At 29.8% G+C, this 21,068-nt stretch overlaps 1 protein-coding gene across 1 annotated transcript; it reads right to left on the bottom strand.

Moving 5' to 3' along the window:
- Positions 1 to 2,201: 2,201 nt before the first annotated feature.
- Positions 2,202 to 8,318, bottom strand: LOC114188411 (putative disease resistance protein At4g19050). Its single transcript, XM_028076999.2, has 7 exons — positions 8,256 to 8,318; positions 7,938 to 8,079; positions 6,602 to 6,649; positions 5,634 to 5,932; positions 3,743 to 5,029; positions 2,737 to 3,490; positions 2,202 to 2,526 (listed from the first exon to the last, which is right to left on the bottom strand). Exons 2-7 carry the CDS (start codon positions 8,050 to 8,052, stop codon positions 2,486 to 2,488), a joined length of 2,544 nt encoding a protein of 847 aa, XP_027932800.2. The 5' UTR covers positions 8,053 to 8,079; positions 8,256 to 8,318; the 3' UTR covers positions 2,202 to 2,485.
- Positions 8,319 to 21,068: the final 12,750 nt, after the last annotated feature.

Here is a 21,068-nt window from a genome sequence, read left to right as displayed (position 1 = left end):
GCCATTTCAATTCTTCATTCCATTCTAGGTTCCTTGCCTCTCATGCATTGCATCAATGCATATCTTCTTTAGTTTCAAGCATGCAATTAGCTTAGTTTTAATTGAATAAAATTCTGCATTTTTTCTTAGTTTTAAAATTTCTCTTTCCTCCTTTTGTTTAGTTGTATTTTCTTTTAAGCGAGATTTAATTATGCAAGCTAAACATGACACGCAACATTTCCTTGAATTCGATCCCGAGTCAATTTTCCTATACTTCGTTAGGGGGAATTATTTGGGTTTTATTTAACTCTTAAAAACGATCTATGAAAAAGTGAGTTAACATCAACTAAAGTAATTTACATATTGTCGAGCTAGTAGCACACAAATTAGAAAAGGGAAAATCAACCCTAAGTCATCTCCCAATAAAATTGATTTTTAACAAATTAGTTCATATAAGATCGTGTACAAGAGAGTTAGTAAAATAAAATAAAAATAATGGTAGAAGATTAAGATAAACAAAATAAATAAAAACATTGGATAACAAAATCATAAATGAAAGAAAGAAATAAAATTTTAACAAGATTAAAATAAATAAAATAGTAGTACAGAAAATAGGTTGATTTCACTACTTTTTAAAAATAGGATTCATCATTGGTGTTCTAAATATTATTCTATGATTTCAAATTAATCATGCTAACTTAATTAATTTGGTGTTGTCCTCACTTTTAATCAGATAACTTCTCATTCAAAAGCAAGAACTTTTTAGATTAATCATAGCAAGTTTAACTAAAGTAATTTCTCAATTAAATATTACTATACCTAATCATGTCTATTCGTTTACTTCTTATATCAAGTAAAAAGTTAATTGGCAAAGTAACTTCTCAATTATTAGATAAAACTCATTTAATCACATAAAAATGTCTAACATTAATTAAAGTAACTTTTAAATTAAAATAAAAAATCCTCGGATTTATATGAGTGTTATGGTATGTAGATTTAATATTGTGCTAACTTACGACAATGTAAAAAACATTACTTTTACTTGATTAAGAGACAAAAGACATATATAAAAATAAATCACAAGAAGAATGAAAGGAACAAACATATTTATTCCATCTAACATCAAAATCTAGTTAAGAAATTATCATAGAATTAACATCAGAAGTTTAGCATTCCATAAATGGTAAAAATAAGATACAAATAGAAGAAAAGAGAGGGAAGGAAGAGGAAAATGATGCAGAGGTCAAAATAAACTTAGCTGAAGTTCTAATCAATTTATTTCCACACCTCCATGAGTTTAACTTAGCTGCAACTAAACTAACACACCTTAAAATATCCAAAGAACATTTATGCAACTAAAAACTTATTTTTTTATCATGTTTTTGTATCACATGCTCAATAAACCAAATTAAGAAAAAAAATCCTAATTTAAATAATCTATTAGCATAAAAACCAATGAAGAAGTCAAAATTAAAGGCTAGATGAGGGCATAAATTTGCAATCATCAATCACTTTATGGAATCAAGATTGAACAAGCTGGATTGAGTTTTCCACTCATCATTTATCACTTCAAGTTTGTTATTTCTCTTCTTTGATCTCAGTTTTGCACTTTGTGATTACAATTTGTGTTTTTGATTTTATAAATAAAAATAGGAACTGATTGAATATTGATTTGATCACTGAATACGAACTAGATTGAATGATATTTTTATTTAATTTGTATAATTCGTTTAATTAATTAATTGATTTGGTTATTTGTTCAAATTTTGATATAATTATTTAAAGAACTTATAAGAATAGTTGTTTAATTTTAAAGTATACGAACTTATATTTTCATATTTTTTTTGTTTTAATTTTGTTTTATTTGTTTTGCTTTTTAATTATGATTCAATTCATGTGTTACCTTTCTGAATCTCTACACCCCAACTTTAATTTTAATGAAGAAATACTAAAGACTAAATTCTTAGCATCTTTGATTTTAAGAACAAAATTGAAAATCAATTTTCATACCTAATTTAAAATGTAAAATATTATTCATACTTGTATTTATATTCAATCAATCCATTAAATTTCATCAAAATCAAAATGAATTTAAATAATGTCTTAAAAATTAAATGTATTTGTTATCCTATTTTAAGTTCATGTTATATGATCAAACATTCCTTGTAAATTAAATCTCTATTATTTTTTTCATGTCTTCACATCTTATAATAACCAACCTACCAAAGGTCAAATTCACATTTGAAACGTGGTTGGAGTCGGTAAATATAAAAACTAAAGTTATTAAGGAAATATCCATTTATATTGGGAACTTTTTCCAGACACATAATATATTATGTTCCATAACATCATTCATTACCAACCTTTATACAACATGTGTTCATCCTAATCCTTAGAGTCACGTGAACAAACTGTCCAAATATGTGTTCCATGAAGAGGATGACAAACCTCACTTCGTTCTAGGAGCATGTACTTGAGTTTATTGATAATGTCATTCTCACAACGCTCATGAAGGAAAACCAAATAATTCTGCAAAATGAAATTTGCCTATACAAATAAAGAGAAAACATAAATTAAAAAAATCTTACTGAAAAAGATTATAAATAATAAACAAATAGTTAAATAACATGTTTGAAAGCTCCTAAAAGAATGTTATTAATTAAATAAACCACACAATAAAATATGTATTCATCAACATCTTAACATTATAGTATTATAACTTTCTATGTTTTGTATATAATATCTAAATTTACATACCTGGATTGTTGCTTATATAGGATAAGGTCTCATTTAAATTTCCTAACCAAAGTTTCCTGGCAAATGTAACATGTATTGATCTCAGCAATGGGGTGATAACTATACCTACTGAAAAAAATTTCATTCTTGGAATATTTCTTGCCCGCACAATTTGTATGTTAGGTAAATGAATTGTTCCATTTTGTTGATGGAAACTAAGCAACTTTGGAAGATCCTTGAGTACAAGACACTCCATTTTTGGAAAACTAACTGTCATGTCTTCACGATTATCAATAGATATTACCTCCTCTAATTTGTCACAATTGCACAATTTTAGTGATTTGAGATTTTGAAGGTTTTTTGTAGAAGAAATTGAAAATAGACTTTGGAGGGTTCCACAATGAACAATGTGAAGTGACATTAAATTTTGGAAAAAGGAAACTGAAGGTTCCATGTTCCAAATACAAGTGAAACTTCTTAGATAACTCAATGCCAATTCCTGCAACTGAGGAAGAAGTTCTTGGATAATACCAGTTGGTTTATCATCTTCAAGATAAAATATCTCAGTCAATACATCACATTGTTCCAAAGTCAATTTTTTCAACTTGTTAAGTCTTATGATAATGTTAGAAGAGATGACATTCAATAATTTGTTGTTGTTACTCAAAGTTAGATATTCCAATTCATAAAATGATTTGGAATGACAATTGTTCTGCCAAAGCTTCTCAAAATCTTGATTTTTCATGTACAACATCTTCAATGTTTCCAATGATAACTGCGAGGAAGTAATGAACAAACGATAAGTTTCAATGGTAGGAACAAAGATTATTAACACTATACACCTTCCTATATATAGAAAATCATTCTTGTACACACACACACACACACACACACACACACACACACACACATATATATATATATATATATATATATATATATTAATCGTCTCTATATATACACATATGATCATAAGTATCATTTATAGTTTTAAATCTAAACTTGTTGAATTTAGGAAGAAACTTACTGAATTTGGGAAGAAAACATTTGAAGTGGTCGATATTGAAAGATCTTTTAGTTCCTTAGACTCTTCAACAAAATTTGTCAAATTGGGACAATTTGTTATTTTCAATTCTTCTAAGGAAGGAAATTCAGATGTAAAAGAGAAAAGACTATACAAGTTTGTCAAGTTCTTGAGACAGACAAACTTTAACTTAGGAAATGTGTTCTTTCCTCTTGTTCCTTCATCTTTATCAGTGGTCATAATTTTCTCCAAGGCTTCACAATTTGAAATTTCTATACTTATCAGCATTAAAGAAATTGGTAGCCATTTAAGTAACTTACATTGCTTCACTTGTAAGCTTTGCATGCTTTCACAAAACCTAACAAACTTTTTGTTGATGACATAACTTAGTTTAGGTAGATCAATCAAAATCAATTCATCCAGATGTTGTAGGAGATTTGTATGATAAGATATTTCATCATGAATGTTAAATACCAGTTCCAATGTGTTGCAATGGCTCACAATGAGCTTCTTCAGACTCTTCAACTCATGCAATGCCTTAGAAGAGACTGCACATACCAACTTGTGGCAGTTATCTAACTTGAGTTCATTCAACTCAGAAAACGACCTGTCATTAGTTATTTGTGACGCATTTGTAGTTGCAAACCCAGTTGTAAATTCTTCTAGCTCGGGACATTTTTCTATTATCAAAGATCTTAGTTGTGGGAATTCTAGAGGATATAAGTAAAAGTGAATCAATCTTGAGAGAGACTTGAACTCCACCTTATTTAATGTTGGGAATTTAATTGTTTCAATGTTACCACTATCAATAACTTTCTGTAACATTTGACATGCCTCTAACTTTAGTTCATTTAGTTGGCTGAGTTTCTTAGCTGCAGAAGGAGTGAACAACTTATCCAGAGAGGAACAACTTATTATGTGTACCATTTGCAAATTTTCAAAGCCAAGAATTCCCACTGGATCCTTGTTCCATATGCATTTTACCTGATGTAGTTCTATCAATATTAATGCCTTTATTTGTGTAAAATATTTGTCATGCCCATCATTGTCAGGGGTAAATTCATTGAGATCAAACAAATGTTCTAAAGTTTGGCATTGCTTAATGCTTATATCTTGAAGCTTGTTTGCTCTCTTCATCAAAATAGACAAAAAATTGTTTAGCCTTTGATCACAATATTTTATCGAAAGTTTTAGCAAGTTCCTAAAATGTGAAGGGCGAATGTCATCTATTGCCTTTCTTAATTCCTCATTGTCTTCAATAGAGTACTCTTCCATTGTTGAAAATTGATCCTGTAAGATTTTGCATTCAATTTTTGTAATATTGACTTATTTTTATACTCACTCATTCATGTAAGTTATCGTTTCAATATGAATATAAATTTTGGCTTTTTAGCTTGCCTTTATTACTTTTAAAGTAAGTAAAATTAGTTTTTATATATATGCCAATTTTCTTTCACATATCCAAAATAATTGACTTTTTATTTTTATGTTTAAATGTGTGAAAGTTTACTACTTTTAGTCATAAAATATTTCTAATTTTTTTTCAAGAGAAAGTTAGCGATAAATTAATAAAATTTGAAGTAGTTTGCGGATTATTAAGATATGATTTGAAGAAGGAAAATTTTAGCTTGTTTATTTAGTTATTTGACATTAAATTTGATGTTTTATGGTTAGTGAGTTTTCAGTAAAGGTTTTAAATTATTTGGAATGCCTATAAAGATTTTTTGGTAGGAAATGAAGTTTTGGTAGATGAAAATTAATGGAGACAAAATTTTCAAAGTTTTCAAAGTTAAAAGCTCAATGGTGTAAAAATATTAAAAAGATAAAAATCATAGATAATTTAAACTAAAGAGAGCAAGTATATAACTAATTAGTATTTTGAGGGAGAACTAACCGATAATTCAAAAAGATGGAGAATCTTGGTATCAATGTCAATTTGTTCTTGGCCTTCTAAGATAAATCTCTTTAATTGCGATTCTTTTATTGTTCCCAACCCAAATTTCTTCAAGTTAGGAGAGTTGTTCAGAATCACATGCTTCAAAATTGGCCATTCAACCATATCTCCACATGAGAAGCCCCTTAGATTAGGTAATTCCTTAAAATGTAATTTGTTTATTTCAGAAAATTCAATAGGAATTGTAGCTTCTTTTGCATCTCCAAGTTCTCTTGATGCCAATCGTAGTGATGCAAATCCTAATGATTGTTGGATGCAAAAACAAGTTAACATTAAAGGGGCAAGTAAGGAAAGAAAATAGAAAAGTATTCAAAATAAAAGAAAGTAAACAACACTTAGATTATTAAATCAAAAGTGTGTATTTATTAATAAAAGAATGTTACTTATACCATTTTACTTTATTACTAATTCTCACAGACTGATTTCTTATAACACTCATTTACATTGCATCTATAATGTCGTAATATCAACCCTAATGTCTTTTCGTAATAGTGTAGTCGTAGTGGTGGAATACAGGTAAATTTATTTATGTAATACTACATGTCACAAATAATACTAACAAGACATAATCTTTAATAGATTTTGCATAAACTAATGATATAATCAAAATCATAATAATATATAATTTGTGTGTAAATATTACTTTACCAAAAATGATTTTATAAGATTAAGTAAAATATAAATTCACTTACTAGATGAAATTAAAACTATGTAGTTAAGTGTAAAAAGATAGGTACATTCCAAATCAAAGAGGAAGAAAAGAACACAAAGGAGAAGAGAAGTGTTAGGAGGTTATATTAATCATCACATGATATTTAATCAAGTATTATTAATTTTTGTTCCATAAATTGAAAAACATCAATGTAAACTTGCATGTCATTATCTGAGCATTCTCTTACTTGAAATACCTGGATAACGATGTATGTTGAACGCCGTATACTCTGATGTCCAAGAGACTGCATATTAAAAGAGGACTTTGAAAATGTATAAACACGAAGCTCATAAAAAATATAAATTTAATTTTCAAATATTAATATGGGTCAAATTGCAACATTATTGAAATTGATTAAACTAACTTTAAATATGACATAATTTTTTAGAAAATTGTTAAAAATATAAAATTATTTTTAACTTTTGCAGTAAATAAATATTATTTAGCAAAAAGTAACTAAAATAAATAATAATGGATGTTAATTAGAATAAATATTAAAAGTAGACTAGTTAAAATAAAAATTAAAAACAAATAAATTAATGACGGTTTAATAAACACTAATTAAAATAGTTATTAAAAATATATAAGTCAGTGGTGATGTTAACAAAAATAAATATTAAAAATAAATAAATTAAGAGACATAAATATAATTTATTTTTATTTATTTGTAATATTTATATATTATAATTTTTTATATATTTATGACAATGAATATAAATTTTTAAAATTTTAAATTAATTTCAAAATAAAAACGTATTAATATCAGTTCAACCGATATTAAACTACTTTAATTAAATAATTTAAAAATTAATAATAAATTAGTGTCGGTTTTCAAAAACCAACACTATCAAATTAGGCTCCACAATTGAGAGTTTCATAGGCATAAAACGTAAATACATCACAAATAAATATTTAACTCTGAATTTTACTTATTAGCTATGCTAAATTAATAAGTGAATCGGGTATGACAATTTAGAAGATTCTAATTTAAATGTATAGGATTTCAGACATATTTTTGGCTTTTTAATTTATATTTTAAAATCTGTTTTGGAAAATAATTTCACTTTACTTATTAATTAATTATTATTTAAAGTCTATTGAATTTGATGAATCACCGTGGGCTAGATTAGTCCATTCAAATGCAACTTTTGATGAATCAGATCAAAATAAAGTAGATTGCGCTATTTAAAGTCTTCGATTCCAACATATTTCAAATATGATTTTAAATAAACTATATTTCAAAACAAGTGATCACATCGCAATTTATCAATTTCATTTATCTTAGAGATATGTTATACTTAGTACTTAATCTTAGGATGAACTAATACTTATAATCAGTGATTAATTAATAAAACATTTTTTTTGCAAAATAATAAATGTAACTCATGTTTGAAATGAATCCATATAAACCAATGTTTTCATTGTTGTTGCCTAAGTAACATTTGATAACAAATATTTTGCTGTAACTTTCAGTTATTTAGGTGAATCAATAAATTTTAAAAGCAAAGATAAGGAGGCGAATGAGTTCTCACGAGTTTCCACACGCCTTAACTTTCTCCTAGCATGTAGAATAAAATTGGAAAATGGATCATCATCAGGGCTACTTGAATTAACAAAGCGATGATGTTTGATCAACGACCGTGGCATTTTGAGGAAATTTGGATGATGCTGAAACTATGACACCAAAATCATATATCAAATCAATTCCAAATACAACGAAACAAACTACCACTTTTTTTATTTTCAACAAATCCTAAATGCTACTTCCTTTTTTAAAATAACATTTTCTCAGGGTAAAAATATACATAATTGTAAGAAAATTTCTTTACATCTTCTATTGCAATGGTTACCTTAAGAAATTGAAAACAGAGACAGAGAGATGAATAAATTGTGACCAATTGTGACCAAATAAATGGTGAAAGTAGCAGCATATAATAACATGAGCAATGTGGTTTCTTTTCCGATGCTCTACTTCAAATGGAAGAAAAAGAAAGTAGATGATTATGAGCTTTGTGTAGTGCCAAGGCAAGCACATGATCCATTTCTTCATCCCTATTTCGATTATTACTTCATTTTTAGGTCTACTCTTCCACATCTCACATCTAAATAATACTTTGATTCTAAACTTCTCATACACTTACTCAATATATGAAGCTATACATTGTAAATTAATGAACGCTTTGTGGGATTGTTACTAGACTACAAAAATAATTGTTTCTAACTGAAATTAAATTTGGTGTTTCTAAGAGTTTTAACCTCTGTTAAGACGGTTTCTATGATTTATCATTTCCTTGTTAATGGAATACCTGAGATTTCTAGCAATCGTTGAAATAGTGCAATTTACCGGCAGTTTACAAAGGTTTAAAACTCCTAAGAAAAAAAAACAACGAGAAAGAAATAAAAAAATCAAGAACTTTAAATAGAAAAAAAATACATTCTTCAAATAAAACAACTCATAATTACGGGTTCAATTGACATGACCTGAAATATAAGTTCTGTTTGAAATTATTTCCTTTTCCTCCCCAAAAATACCTGGTGGAAATTGAAAGTGAAGATTAAACTTTAAAAAATAGAACACAAAACATTTTTAATTACATGTATATATTATGCATGAACCCTGAAGATTTCTTTATGCCCTTAGGTATAGGCTTCACTTTTCAGAAAAATTAAATTAAAATAATATTACCATGAAACATTTCAACAACGTTTGAAAATTAAAATGCAATGTATTTAAATTGTTTACAATTACATTCTCTTCATTTTCTAAATAATTTGTTTGGATAAAGAAATTAAAATACCTTACATTTCAATTTTTTGTTTAGATAAACAATTGAATTTCTTATGAGATAAAATTTCATTTTAACAATATTTATTTTAAGCTTAATTATATTTTGAATTCATGATAAATTTAGAAACGGGCTTGAGGACTCAGATGGGTTGAGGACTCAGATGGGTCGAGGACTCAGATGGGTCGGGCTGACCCGACCACCCAACTGAGCTGGTATGACCCGACGACCCAGACGGGCCAGGTCGGTCGAGAAAACTCGACGTGTTGGACCGTCTCAACGATCCAGATAAGCCTGACCAAGCCGACAACTTATAAGTGTTGGTCATGCCCGTTAAAGTTGTTGGGCATGTCTGGTCGGCAGACCGGTCAGGCATGTCAAAGTTGTTGGACAGGTCGGGCCTTACGGATCGTTGGGCGTACCTAACACATTTAGGTCTTCGAGCCTACACGACACCCCTAGACCTTTTTCGATCATGAGGACCATCCACCATGTTTGTGGCGTGGGGCTCGTCCGACCCATCGTGGTCATCAGGCATGTTCGGCCCGACTCGTCTTAGTCATCGGGCCTGTCTGACCTGTCTTGATCATTGGGCCCGACCGACCCGTCTTGGTCGTTGGACCCATCGAACTCGTCTTGGTCATTGGACTCATCATACTCGTCTTGGTCATCGAGCCCACCTAACTCGTCTAAGTCGTCAGGCCCGTTTGGGTCGTCGAGCTCGCCAGACCCATTTGTGTCCTTGGGCAACCCGATATGCCTGGGTCATCGGCCCTACCCGACACATGTGGGTTGTTGGGTCTACCCAACCTGTTTAGTTCGTAGGGCCCGTCCAACCTGTCTTGGTCGTCGGACCCGCTTGACCCCTCTTGGTTGTCGAGCCTATCCGGTCTGTCTAGGTTGTCTGGCTCGCCCGACCCGTTTGTGTCGTCAGGCCGGTCCGATAGGTGTGGGTCGTCGGGTTCGCCCAACCTGTATAGGTTGTCGGGCCTACCCGATCCATTTGTGTCGTTAGGCTGTAACACCCAACTAAAACCTAGTGCTACTAGATGTTCTTTACTTATCTAACGTACCATTTACTTATGTAAGGAAAACTTATTTGTATTCATTTAACAAATACCAAACTAAAAAAATACCACTCGAATGTATCATCTATTTGACAATCATGATATTTATGCGAATAAAATATTAACATATATATAAGTGTTTGTGATAGAAGTTTGTTTATACTTTTACAACCAACTAAAGATACTTCTTAGTTTGAAATACATCACAAACAAGTTACACAATATCAGTTGTAGCTTTAACAGAATCCAAAGTTACATGAAAAGTTAAACTAGACAATCTCATTGTTATATTCTAGGTCTCAATTTTCTTCCTCTGAAAAATAAAGAAAGTAAGGGTGAGTCTTTCCCTTAACTCTAAAACTTCATCATAACATTTCAAAACACAGTTATTTGAATAAACTTTCAATTGAATGAAACAACTTCACAAAAAGTTTAAATCTACATAATATCATAACCAACCATGCCAAAAATATCAAAATCAAGTTAATCAATAAAATAATCATTTCTGAATGTTTTGAATCTAGGATATCAAAATCCTGATTATCAATCTTTTAATAATCATATTCTTCAAATTCCGAGTTTCAACTCATTAGTATATTCATCTCATATTCTTTCTTTATATATTTTGGGTCCCAATCACTATCATTAGACTTTTTCTGAATCACAATGGTCTTACACCAATATAACGTATACGTTATTCTACCTTCCTGGTCTTACAGTATAGTTAAGAGGACGTTCGAGAATAGAGTGCGAGGCTTGTGAATTTTTGAATACCCGAATAATTATGTATGTAAATCCAAGGTATCTATATCACCACCCTCTATTCTCCTAGGTCTACCAGACCTTTCTCTGGACTCTATACTCAGTGTATCTATGTACTATCCATACAATCCTTTTTATTCTTTATTTATGTACTTTGATTTATAATCATCCTTTCACATTTATCTTTATATGCAATTGTTAAGACTTTTACAAAATTTGGACAACATTACGACTGTGTTTCTAATTTTCATTATTTTAAAAATAGTCAAAACAACTAAATTAAAAAGAGTTTAAAATCAACAACCAAGCATAAATCATTCTTTCACAATAACTTTACAAAAAATTAATCAAAAAAATAATCATAATTTAAACATAATTTTCGTATAAAATCTTATAAGTAAAATAACAAACTTGTTTTATTTATACATTTTTGTGTAAAACTTCAAATAAGATGATTCTTGAACCTAACCTTAGGTTTTCATACCCAAGGAATCCATTTTTCAACTCAAACTTTCAAGATAATGTATGAAAATTTCAGAATCAAGAAGATAGATTGTATAATTAAAGAAAACTTGTTAAGATAAAGACTTAGAGATTTGAGATAGACCCTTCATACCTTCAAGATGCAAATTATACTCTAAGATGAAAATTAAGACCTCAAGGTCCTTTATTTCTCTCTCCTACTTCAATTTTCTCCCAAGAATTTAGACCTCTCCTTCTCTATTGTTTTGAATTTTATAAAGAAGATGTGTGAAATGAAGTCCTATTTATAGGAAAACTCTTGGACAAAGGGATAAGGATGAATTAATGGTAGATTTATGAGATTCCTTAGTGAGGATAAGTTTATTTTTACCATATAAATTATCCGAAATTCCCATTGTAGGCAACTTCGTGGTAGTTGCAAGAAGACTTGTTGACTTTCCAAAAGACTTATTTTTACTCCAAAGTATAAAATTCATATTTCTTACCACACAGCTCTAATTGTAAATCCCAACAGTGAAACTAAAGACCTATATCTCTAGAACATCTCGATCGAATATGAGCTTAATCCAACGGTTAATGAATTTGTAATCAAATATTTACCAAGGTAACTCAGAATTGGACAACAGCTACAGACCTAACTTTTACACTAAAATGCGGAAGTTACTGCTCCTTGCGTACACGTCCAATTTAAAATCCCACCAGTCATATTGAAAAACTGTTTTAAGAATGCTCCTGGAAAGTTTCAGCCTAACCCAATGGTTAATGAAGCCTTAATCACAATTTTACTTAGGCAACTCCAAAATAAAAAGTAGTTAGCACAAAAAAACATCATTTACATTGTACAAAGCCTTTTGTCAATTCACTTATGAAATCATAAAATTACTTCACTCTACATATTTAAGCAAGAAAGTTAAATATAATTAATATAAAATATAGGGTGTTACAAGGCTTGCCCGACTTGTCTGGGCGGTCAGACTAGTTCGATCTGTATTGGTCGTCGGGCCTACCTCACCCATCTTGGTCGTTAGGCTTGTCCGACCCGTCTGGGTCATTTGGCTCGCCCGACCCGTTTGTGTCGTTAGGCCAACCCGATACATGTTGGTCGTCGGGTTTATTCAGCCTGTGTGGGTTGTCGGGCCTGCTGGACCCATTTGTGTCGTCGGGCCTGCCCGACTTGTCTTGGTCGTTGGACCAGTCCGGTTCATATTGCTTGTCGAGCCCACATATGGATTGGGCCAAATTGACAACTCTACCAAAGATGTCTAGAGTGTGAGGTTAACTGAGAAAAATTTCAAATTCCACCTATTTTGAGAGTATTTGAATTTCTACTAATTTAGCTAATTGAAATACTTCAAGAAAAATGCTTGCATTTTAAATGTTTTTTAATTTCTCTATCCAAACAAAGGATTTCATCACAAAGAAATTTAAATTCTTCAAAAAAAAAATGAATTGCTTCATTAAAATGCTCTATCCAAACACATAATTAGACTAAAACTGAGAGCATAGATGGGTGATTCTTCCGTAGATGGGAAAACTTAGCATAAAAATATGTAACATAACACTATTTAGAGGAGTTTTAGAGTACGCTAAATTAATCTTGTTAATCAGTCCGTGCTATTATCAGTTGTCATATTATTATCATTTGTCATAAGGTGTTCAAAATCATTGTATGAGAATCCATGTTCATTGTTGTAGGAAGGTATAAATTATTGTTGTACATATCATGCTTAGGAATTAAACTCATAAAAGAATTTTTATTTCTTTTACATCAAAATCCTAAAACCTAAACACATGATACAATTAATTATTCAAAAACAAAAAGAACCATGAATATATACAACCCCTGCATGTTATCATTTGAACAAAATTAAAATTATTCAAAAACAAAAAGAATGATATATATATATATATATATATATATATATATATATATATATATATATATATATATATATATATATATATATATATATATATATATATATATATATATATATATATATATATATATATATATATATATATATATATATATATATATATATATATATATATATATATATATATATATATATATGATTGCACCTACCTTAGATTTGACACATCAAAAACAACATTTCTGGAGCTTGGCTTGTTTCCTGACATTTTGAACCATCCCAATAATATCTTAATACAACAATAACCTAATTACTTTCAAGCATTTACATATATACCAAATAACCAAAAATGAAATATATGCATATTGTAACACCCCAAGCGAATATTACTTGCTACAGTAAACATATAATTAAAATTAATAATTTGATATCATTCCCAAAATGTGGGAAAATTTAAATCTTTATCATCAATCGACAAAACCAATAATTCAAAAAAATCCATTACAAGTTCCAAAAACTAAAATCAACTTTAAAAAAGAAAACATTATGAAATATAGTTCTTTTAAAGCTCTTCCAAAATCCTCCAAGGCTAGCTCACATCTCCTCACCTATGCCTCGCCAATATCACTTGAAACCACATCTGCTCCCGTGTGATAAGTCACACGATCATCGCCAAACACAAACAGAAAGGGTGAGTTCAAAAGAGATAAGCATGCATAAATAAGAGAATAAACCCATCACCCAAAATAACTTAGCTAGTTTATCATCTTGTTAAGACCTTTACATAAGAAGGTACGTAGACAACCCTAGTCTCATAACCTATATGAGATCAACACATACTCACTCATGGTCTTAGGGATTCTATATGATTCCACAAGCATGTCTACTTGTGGTCTAACCTTACGAACCTTCCTGCTCGTAGTCCAACTCTACGAACCTCCCTGCTTGTACTCTAACACGTGTGAACATTAGACGATTAATGAACCAGGAAATTCAATTTTACGAAAACTAGGAAGACTAGAAAAAATGTAGTCGCCCAACGACTGGAGCTTAGTGGCCAGCGAAACCAAAACCAGAGACTTGTGCCTGGCGGTAGGAAACCACCACCCGGTAGTCCCTGTTGTGCAAAAAATACAAGAAATAACGTAATTGCACCTATTTTGGACAATTTAAAAGCACTCAAACATGCAAAATTTAGAAAAGGTTCATCCATCATGCATAAAACTACATAAAATCAAGGTCCACATTCAAACAGAAATCACAACGCACCATCACTCAACAACCAAAAGCGAACCCTGCTACGCACTAAGCACCGCCTAGCAGTTCCAAACTACCAGCTAGTGGTGCACTAGAGGTTCATGTGCAGAACCTCATTTTGTTTTTCACTTGAATAAATACCCAAACCCCAAAGACGCGGCCCACTCATCCAAAAGCATGAAAACTCAACCATTTATGCTTCCGACATTTATACATACTCAATTGGCCCCATCAAAACATGTACATACAATTTTAATGCAACACATGGACACCAAACATCATGCTCATAAAGAAAACAAAAATCAAATGGCTACGAGGCAACATACAATCATGGTAACACGAAAATACAACTCCCTTATCTCTTTTCCCGTTTTTCTGCCCTAGCTCACGCTAAGGATGACCTCCTAGATGCTTCTTCTTTCCCAAAACAAGCTTCCACTTTCAACTCTAACCCCAAGACCCTTCTTCACCCTCTTAGTTCTCTTTAAGTCTCCTTTTGGTGTTTTCCATAAAAATTTTTGTGTTTCCTGGTTAGGGATGACAACGGGGCGGGGCGATGACAACTCCCTTATCACTATCCCATACCCATCCTCGTAGAAAAAATTCATCCTCATCCCCATACCCATCCCCACCGGGTATCAAACTCTTATCCCATCCCCATCGTGTAACGGGTATTATCTCGTACCCAAACCCGTACTTGTTTTCCTACTATTTCAATATAAATTTTAATTAATTTTTATAAAATGATAAAAAATTATGGTAAAGGAAACATAATATTATCAAATATTCAATATTAGGAGGATGGTTGTTTCTTCAATATCAAATATTTTGAAATAAATGATAATTGATTACCTTTTAGATTAGAATACCAAATAAAATTTCATGAGAACCAAAACATTTATTAAATTTGCAAACTACAAACATTAATTAATGAAACCTAGTTGATACAATTTAAATATATTTTTAAAAAAATTTAAAGGAAAACAAATATTCAAATTAAAAGATATTTTAAATCTTTATTTACTTCAATTTTTTAAATTCTAATGGATCTCTTTTTTTATACACTAAGAAAAATGATAATACATCACTTAATCAAAATGACGCAAATAACAAATAATAAACATAATAATAAAATTTTAACATAGATATTGTATCTTTTGAATTCTAATATATGTTGGATGGTGATAAAATATATTCATGGCAATTACATTAAATTTTGATATTGTAGTAAATAAAAGTTATTTATACAATTATAGTGAAAAAATTACAGTATGATTGATATAATGAGTTAGAAAATAAAAAATAGTTAGATAAAGTATATTGAAATAGTATTCTACATGATGAAAATAAGCAACAAATAAAAATATTAGAAAATTAACAAATGTGTCTTAGAAACAATTTGAGAAACTATTGAAAGAGATCGCACAAAGAAAAACAAATGCATAATTAAGGGTATGATAAGATGAAAAATACCTTAGACATCTAAGAACACTTTTCAAATATCAACATATATACTCAATGGTTGAGAAATAATTGTTTTAGCGAAACAAAAGAGTTCTTCAAATAAAAAAAAATTAATAAAAATAAGTAATTTTTTTTATATTATCTAATAAATGAAATGTTTATGCTATTAAACACTTAAATTAAGAATATTAAACATACTCATGTGAAAGGAAAATATAAAATAAATAAAAATATTAAAGAATAATAGAAATATTCAAATATGAGACATAAATTTTTTTTAATTGACATACGTCATTTTAACATAATTATATAAATGTTATGATAAGATGAAAAATATATTGGAGATGCAAATGAGTTTCATGACAAACCAAATAATTAGAAGAAATAAAAAATTCAATATATATATATATATATATATATATATGGTTACTTAATTAATTGTGAATATTTTAATAAGTAACCATATATATATATATATATATATATATATATATATCCATAACCATCCCTATATCCAATTGAAAAAGTCGGAGATTCCCCATATCTATATTCATACCTAGTCAATACGGAAATTCTCGGTCAAAACAGAGATGAATTCGGATAATACCCACAAAGACGGGTTTATTTGCCATCTCTATTCATAGTATGACCAACAAAAATTCACAACTTTTACTCTTTGCTTAAGACCCAGGTTGCACATTCCTAGAAAGCTATTCTAAGCAACACATAACAAATATATGGCAGCGCCTCCTTTAAAATTCTGCTAAAAAAAAATCCCTCTAATACCACTTTAATCCAACTATTTAAAACTCCACCTGCTTCCACTTTAATTCCCCTTTCTAATATTGATTTTTTCTAGATTCTAAGAATACCGCCCAACATATTATTTTCATTTAAATGCAAAAAAAAAAAAAATATAACGTAATTGCCCTATACAGCTTCCTCCAAGTCTTAAAACTCACATCTCCTAATTCTTAATTTCCAAAACCTGAACATACTCTTTACTGCATTAATTATCATTTAACAGTACCCATACAACACTAAAATACCAATTAAATTCTCCAATTCGGCGCATTCTAGACTTCTAAAAAAATTTGTAGATTCCCAAATTAAATGCACCAAGGAAAAATATATTCGGCTTCCCTCCTATAATTACCTTTACACCTAATTATAATTATAAGTATTTGGTTGCTGCCTAGCATTTATTAATTTGTATATACACACTGTACCAATACTTCACGTAACCCATTACTAGAGATGACAAATAAACCCGTCCCCGTAAGTATTATTCGAATTCGTCTCCGTTTTGACGGAAAATCCCCACATTAACTAGATATGGGTATTGTAACGTCCCAATTAAATAGATAAAACCAATTTAATAAAACGTCGCATACATGAATATTCAGAGAGTACGGAGTTTGGAATATGAAGGTACACATTACACCAAACATATCCATAACAAAAGAGAAGAGAGGCACCACACTACCAAAACAAAGAGAAAAAGTTCTAAAGGTAGCACAAGTTCTTGTCCAAAACAAGATAATCATAAACTATTGGATCTCCTTCAGCTGGAGGCTCCATAGTGAGCCCAAAACCCGTCCAACCCTCAAGCTACACCGTCTCTACTATCATTACCACTGCCAAGGATTCTCACATCTGCTCACATCAATAAAATTGATGATCATCGCAAAAGAGAAAGCCACACACAACATACAAGCAAGTGAAAGGGTAAGCTAGTGTAAAGGAATCTTATATCATAACAGTCAACATGCAGTTTCAGAGTCAAACATGAATAACAGACATTCACACATGGATTACCAACTCATTTAAGACCCCAAGACTTGACTTATCCGGATACGTAAAATGAGGCACCACCACGTGGCAGTGGATTTATGTCCTAGCAATGAACAGTGGAACAGTGGCTCCTGCGAATTCTTGCTCAGGCGAGTCCCTTCTCGCCTAAGCGAGATTACATCTCGCTCAAAATGGAGACAAGTCGCCTAAGCGAAAGCTCGCGCAGGAAGGCTTGGGCGAGTCTCTGTTAGTCTCTCCTAGGTGAGACAGGCTCGCTTGGGCGAGAGAATCAGTGCTCGCCACTGTTCACTCGTGCAAAATGCATAAACAACACCAAAATCACTTTTTAACCAATATCCAATAATCACATCATGAGCACACCTCAAGGATATGACTTAAACTCAGAAAAACATACAAAAAACATAAATAACCGTAAACCCTAGCTTCCCTTACCTGGAAAGGGCTTATACGAGACTTCGACCCAAACTGCGGAGTGCAAAAGTTCGAGAAACAATCTTAGAAAATGGAGCGGAAAAGCAAATCTGAGCTCGAGAAATCTTGGCCAAGATCGGAGTTAAACCCTAACAGAGCGTTCTGAAAGGAAAAGGGCCAGCGTTTTAGGTTCTGTTTGCAATAATGAGGCTGAATGGGAAACCCTAGTAGCTTTAGGGCCTTAGCACCCTGTGGGCCAACCCTTAGGCCCAACAGATTAAGGCCAACCCTTAAACATTAGGGTAGAAAAATAAACTGGGCCTTACAGGTATGGGTATGGGAAATCTCTGACTTTTTCAATTGGGTTTATGGGGATGGTTATGGGGATGTACATATCCCCACCATAATACTAGTCCCACCATATCTCCGTCATCGTTTAAATTATTAAAATATTCACAATTAATTAAGTAATCATATATATATATATATATAATTTTTTATTTCTTCTAATTATTTGGTTTGTCGTGAAACTTATTCGCATCTCCAATATATTTTTCATCTTATCATAACATTTATATAATTATTTTAAAACGATGTATCTCCAATTGTTTTCTTTTGTACGGTCTCTTTCAATAGTTTCTCAAATTGTTTCTAAGACACATATTTGTTAATTTTTTAATATTTTTATTTGTTGTTTATTTTCATCATGTAGAATATTATTTCAATATATTTTATCTAACTATTTTTTATGTTCTAACTCATTATATCAATCATACTGTAATTTTTTTACTATAATTGTATAAATAACTTTTATTTACTACAATATCAAAATTTAATGTAATTGCTATGAATATTTTTATCACCATCCAACATAAATTGGAATTCAAAAGATACAATATTTATGTTAACATTTTATTATTATGTTTATTATTTGTTATTTGTGTCATTTTGATTAAGTGATATATTATCATTTTTATTAGTGTATACAAAAAGAGATTCATTAGAATTGAAAAAATTGAAGTAAACAAACATTTAAAATATATTTTAATTTGAATATTTATTTTCCTTTAAATTTTTTTAAAACTATATTTAAATTGTATCAACTAGGTTTCATTAATTAATGTTTGCAGTTTGCAAATTTAATAAATGTTTTCTCATGAAATTTTATTTGGTATTCTAATCTAAAATGTAAACGATTATCATTTATTTCAAAGTATTTGAGATTGAAGAACAATCATCCTCCTAATATTTAATATTTGATAATATTATGTTTCCTTTACCGTAATTTTTTATTATTTTATAAAAATTAATTAAAATTTATATTGAAATAATAAGAAAACGGGTACGGGTACAAGATTATACCTGTTACCCGATGGAGATGGGGATGAGATAAAAGTTTGATACTCGGTGGGGAGTAGAGATGGCAAATAAACCCGTCCCCGTGGGTATTACCCGAATCCGTCCCCGTTTTGACGGGGAATCCCCGCATTGACTGGGTATGGGTATGGATATGGGGAATCCCTGACTTTTTCAGTTGAGTATGGGGATGGGTATGAGGATGTACATATCCCCGCCATAATATCCGTCCCCGCCATATCTCCATTCTCGTTTAAATTATTAAAATATTCACAATTAATTAAGTAACCATATATATATATATATATTATTTTTTTATTTCTTTTAATTAATTGGTTTGTCATGAAACTCATTCGCATCTCCAATATATTTTTTTATCTTATCATAACCTTTATGTAATTATGTTAAAATGATGTATGTTAATTAAAAAAATTTTATGCCTCACATTTGAATATTTCTATTATTTTTTAATATTTTTATTTATTATATATTTTCCTTTCACATGAAAATGTTTATACTCTGAATTTAAGGTAATATAAAAAAATTCTTTACTTATTATTATTATTATTAATTTTTGTTTAATTTGAAGAACTCTTTTGTTTCATTAAAATAATTTTCGTTATTTTTCAACCATTGAGTATATATGTTGATATTTGAAAATTTTTCTTAGTTCTCTAAGATATTTTTCATCTTATCATACCTTAATTATACATTTGATTTTCTTTGTGAGATTTCTTTCGATAGTCTCTCAAATTATTTCTAAAACACGCATTTGTTAGTTTTTTAATATTTTTATTTATTGTTTATTTTCATCATGTAGAATAATATTTTGATATATTCTATCTAATTATTTTTTATTTTATAACTCATTATTAATCATACTGTAATTTTTTCACTTTAAATTATGTTTGAAGTGGTTAAAATTTTATATATATAATGATATTTAGAAATAGTATATGATAATTCACTACAAGAAAAACATGAAATAGTGACTGATTTAGTCATTAACCCATATCAGTCACTATTTTTCGTCATTGGTGATAGTAGTTGATTTATTGTCTGAATCAGTGATTAAATTAGTGATCGATTCAATGATCAAATCGGTACTTGATTTAGTGACCAATTTAATTACTAATTTATTTATAATTTAATGACAAATTTTTTTGTAATTATGATATTTCTATTTAATTTTAACCACTTCAAACATAATTTAATAATTAGTTCTCTAAGGTATTTTTCATCTTATCATACCTTAATTATACATTTGATTTTCTTTGTGCGATTTCTTTCAATAGTCTCTCAAATTATTTTTAAAACACACATTTGTTAGTTTTTTAATATTTTTATTTATTGTTTATTTTCATCATGTAGAATAATATTTCGAT

This window comes from Vigna unguiculata, chromosome 6 (assembly GCF_037176805.1).
Source record: "Vigna unguiculata cultivar grain cowpea cultivar isolate G323 ecotype 2 chromosome 6, ASM3717680v1, whole genome shotgun sequence".
Classification (NCBI taxonomy): Eukaryota; Viridiplantae; Streptophyta; class Magnoliopsida; order Fabales; family Fabaceae; genus Vigna; species Vigna unguiculata.
The sequence above is the reverse complement of the archived record's forward strand: the minus strand, read 5'-3'. Positions and strand labels throughout refer to the sequence as shown.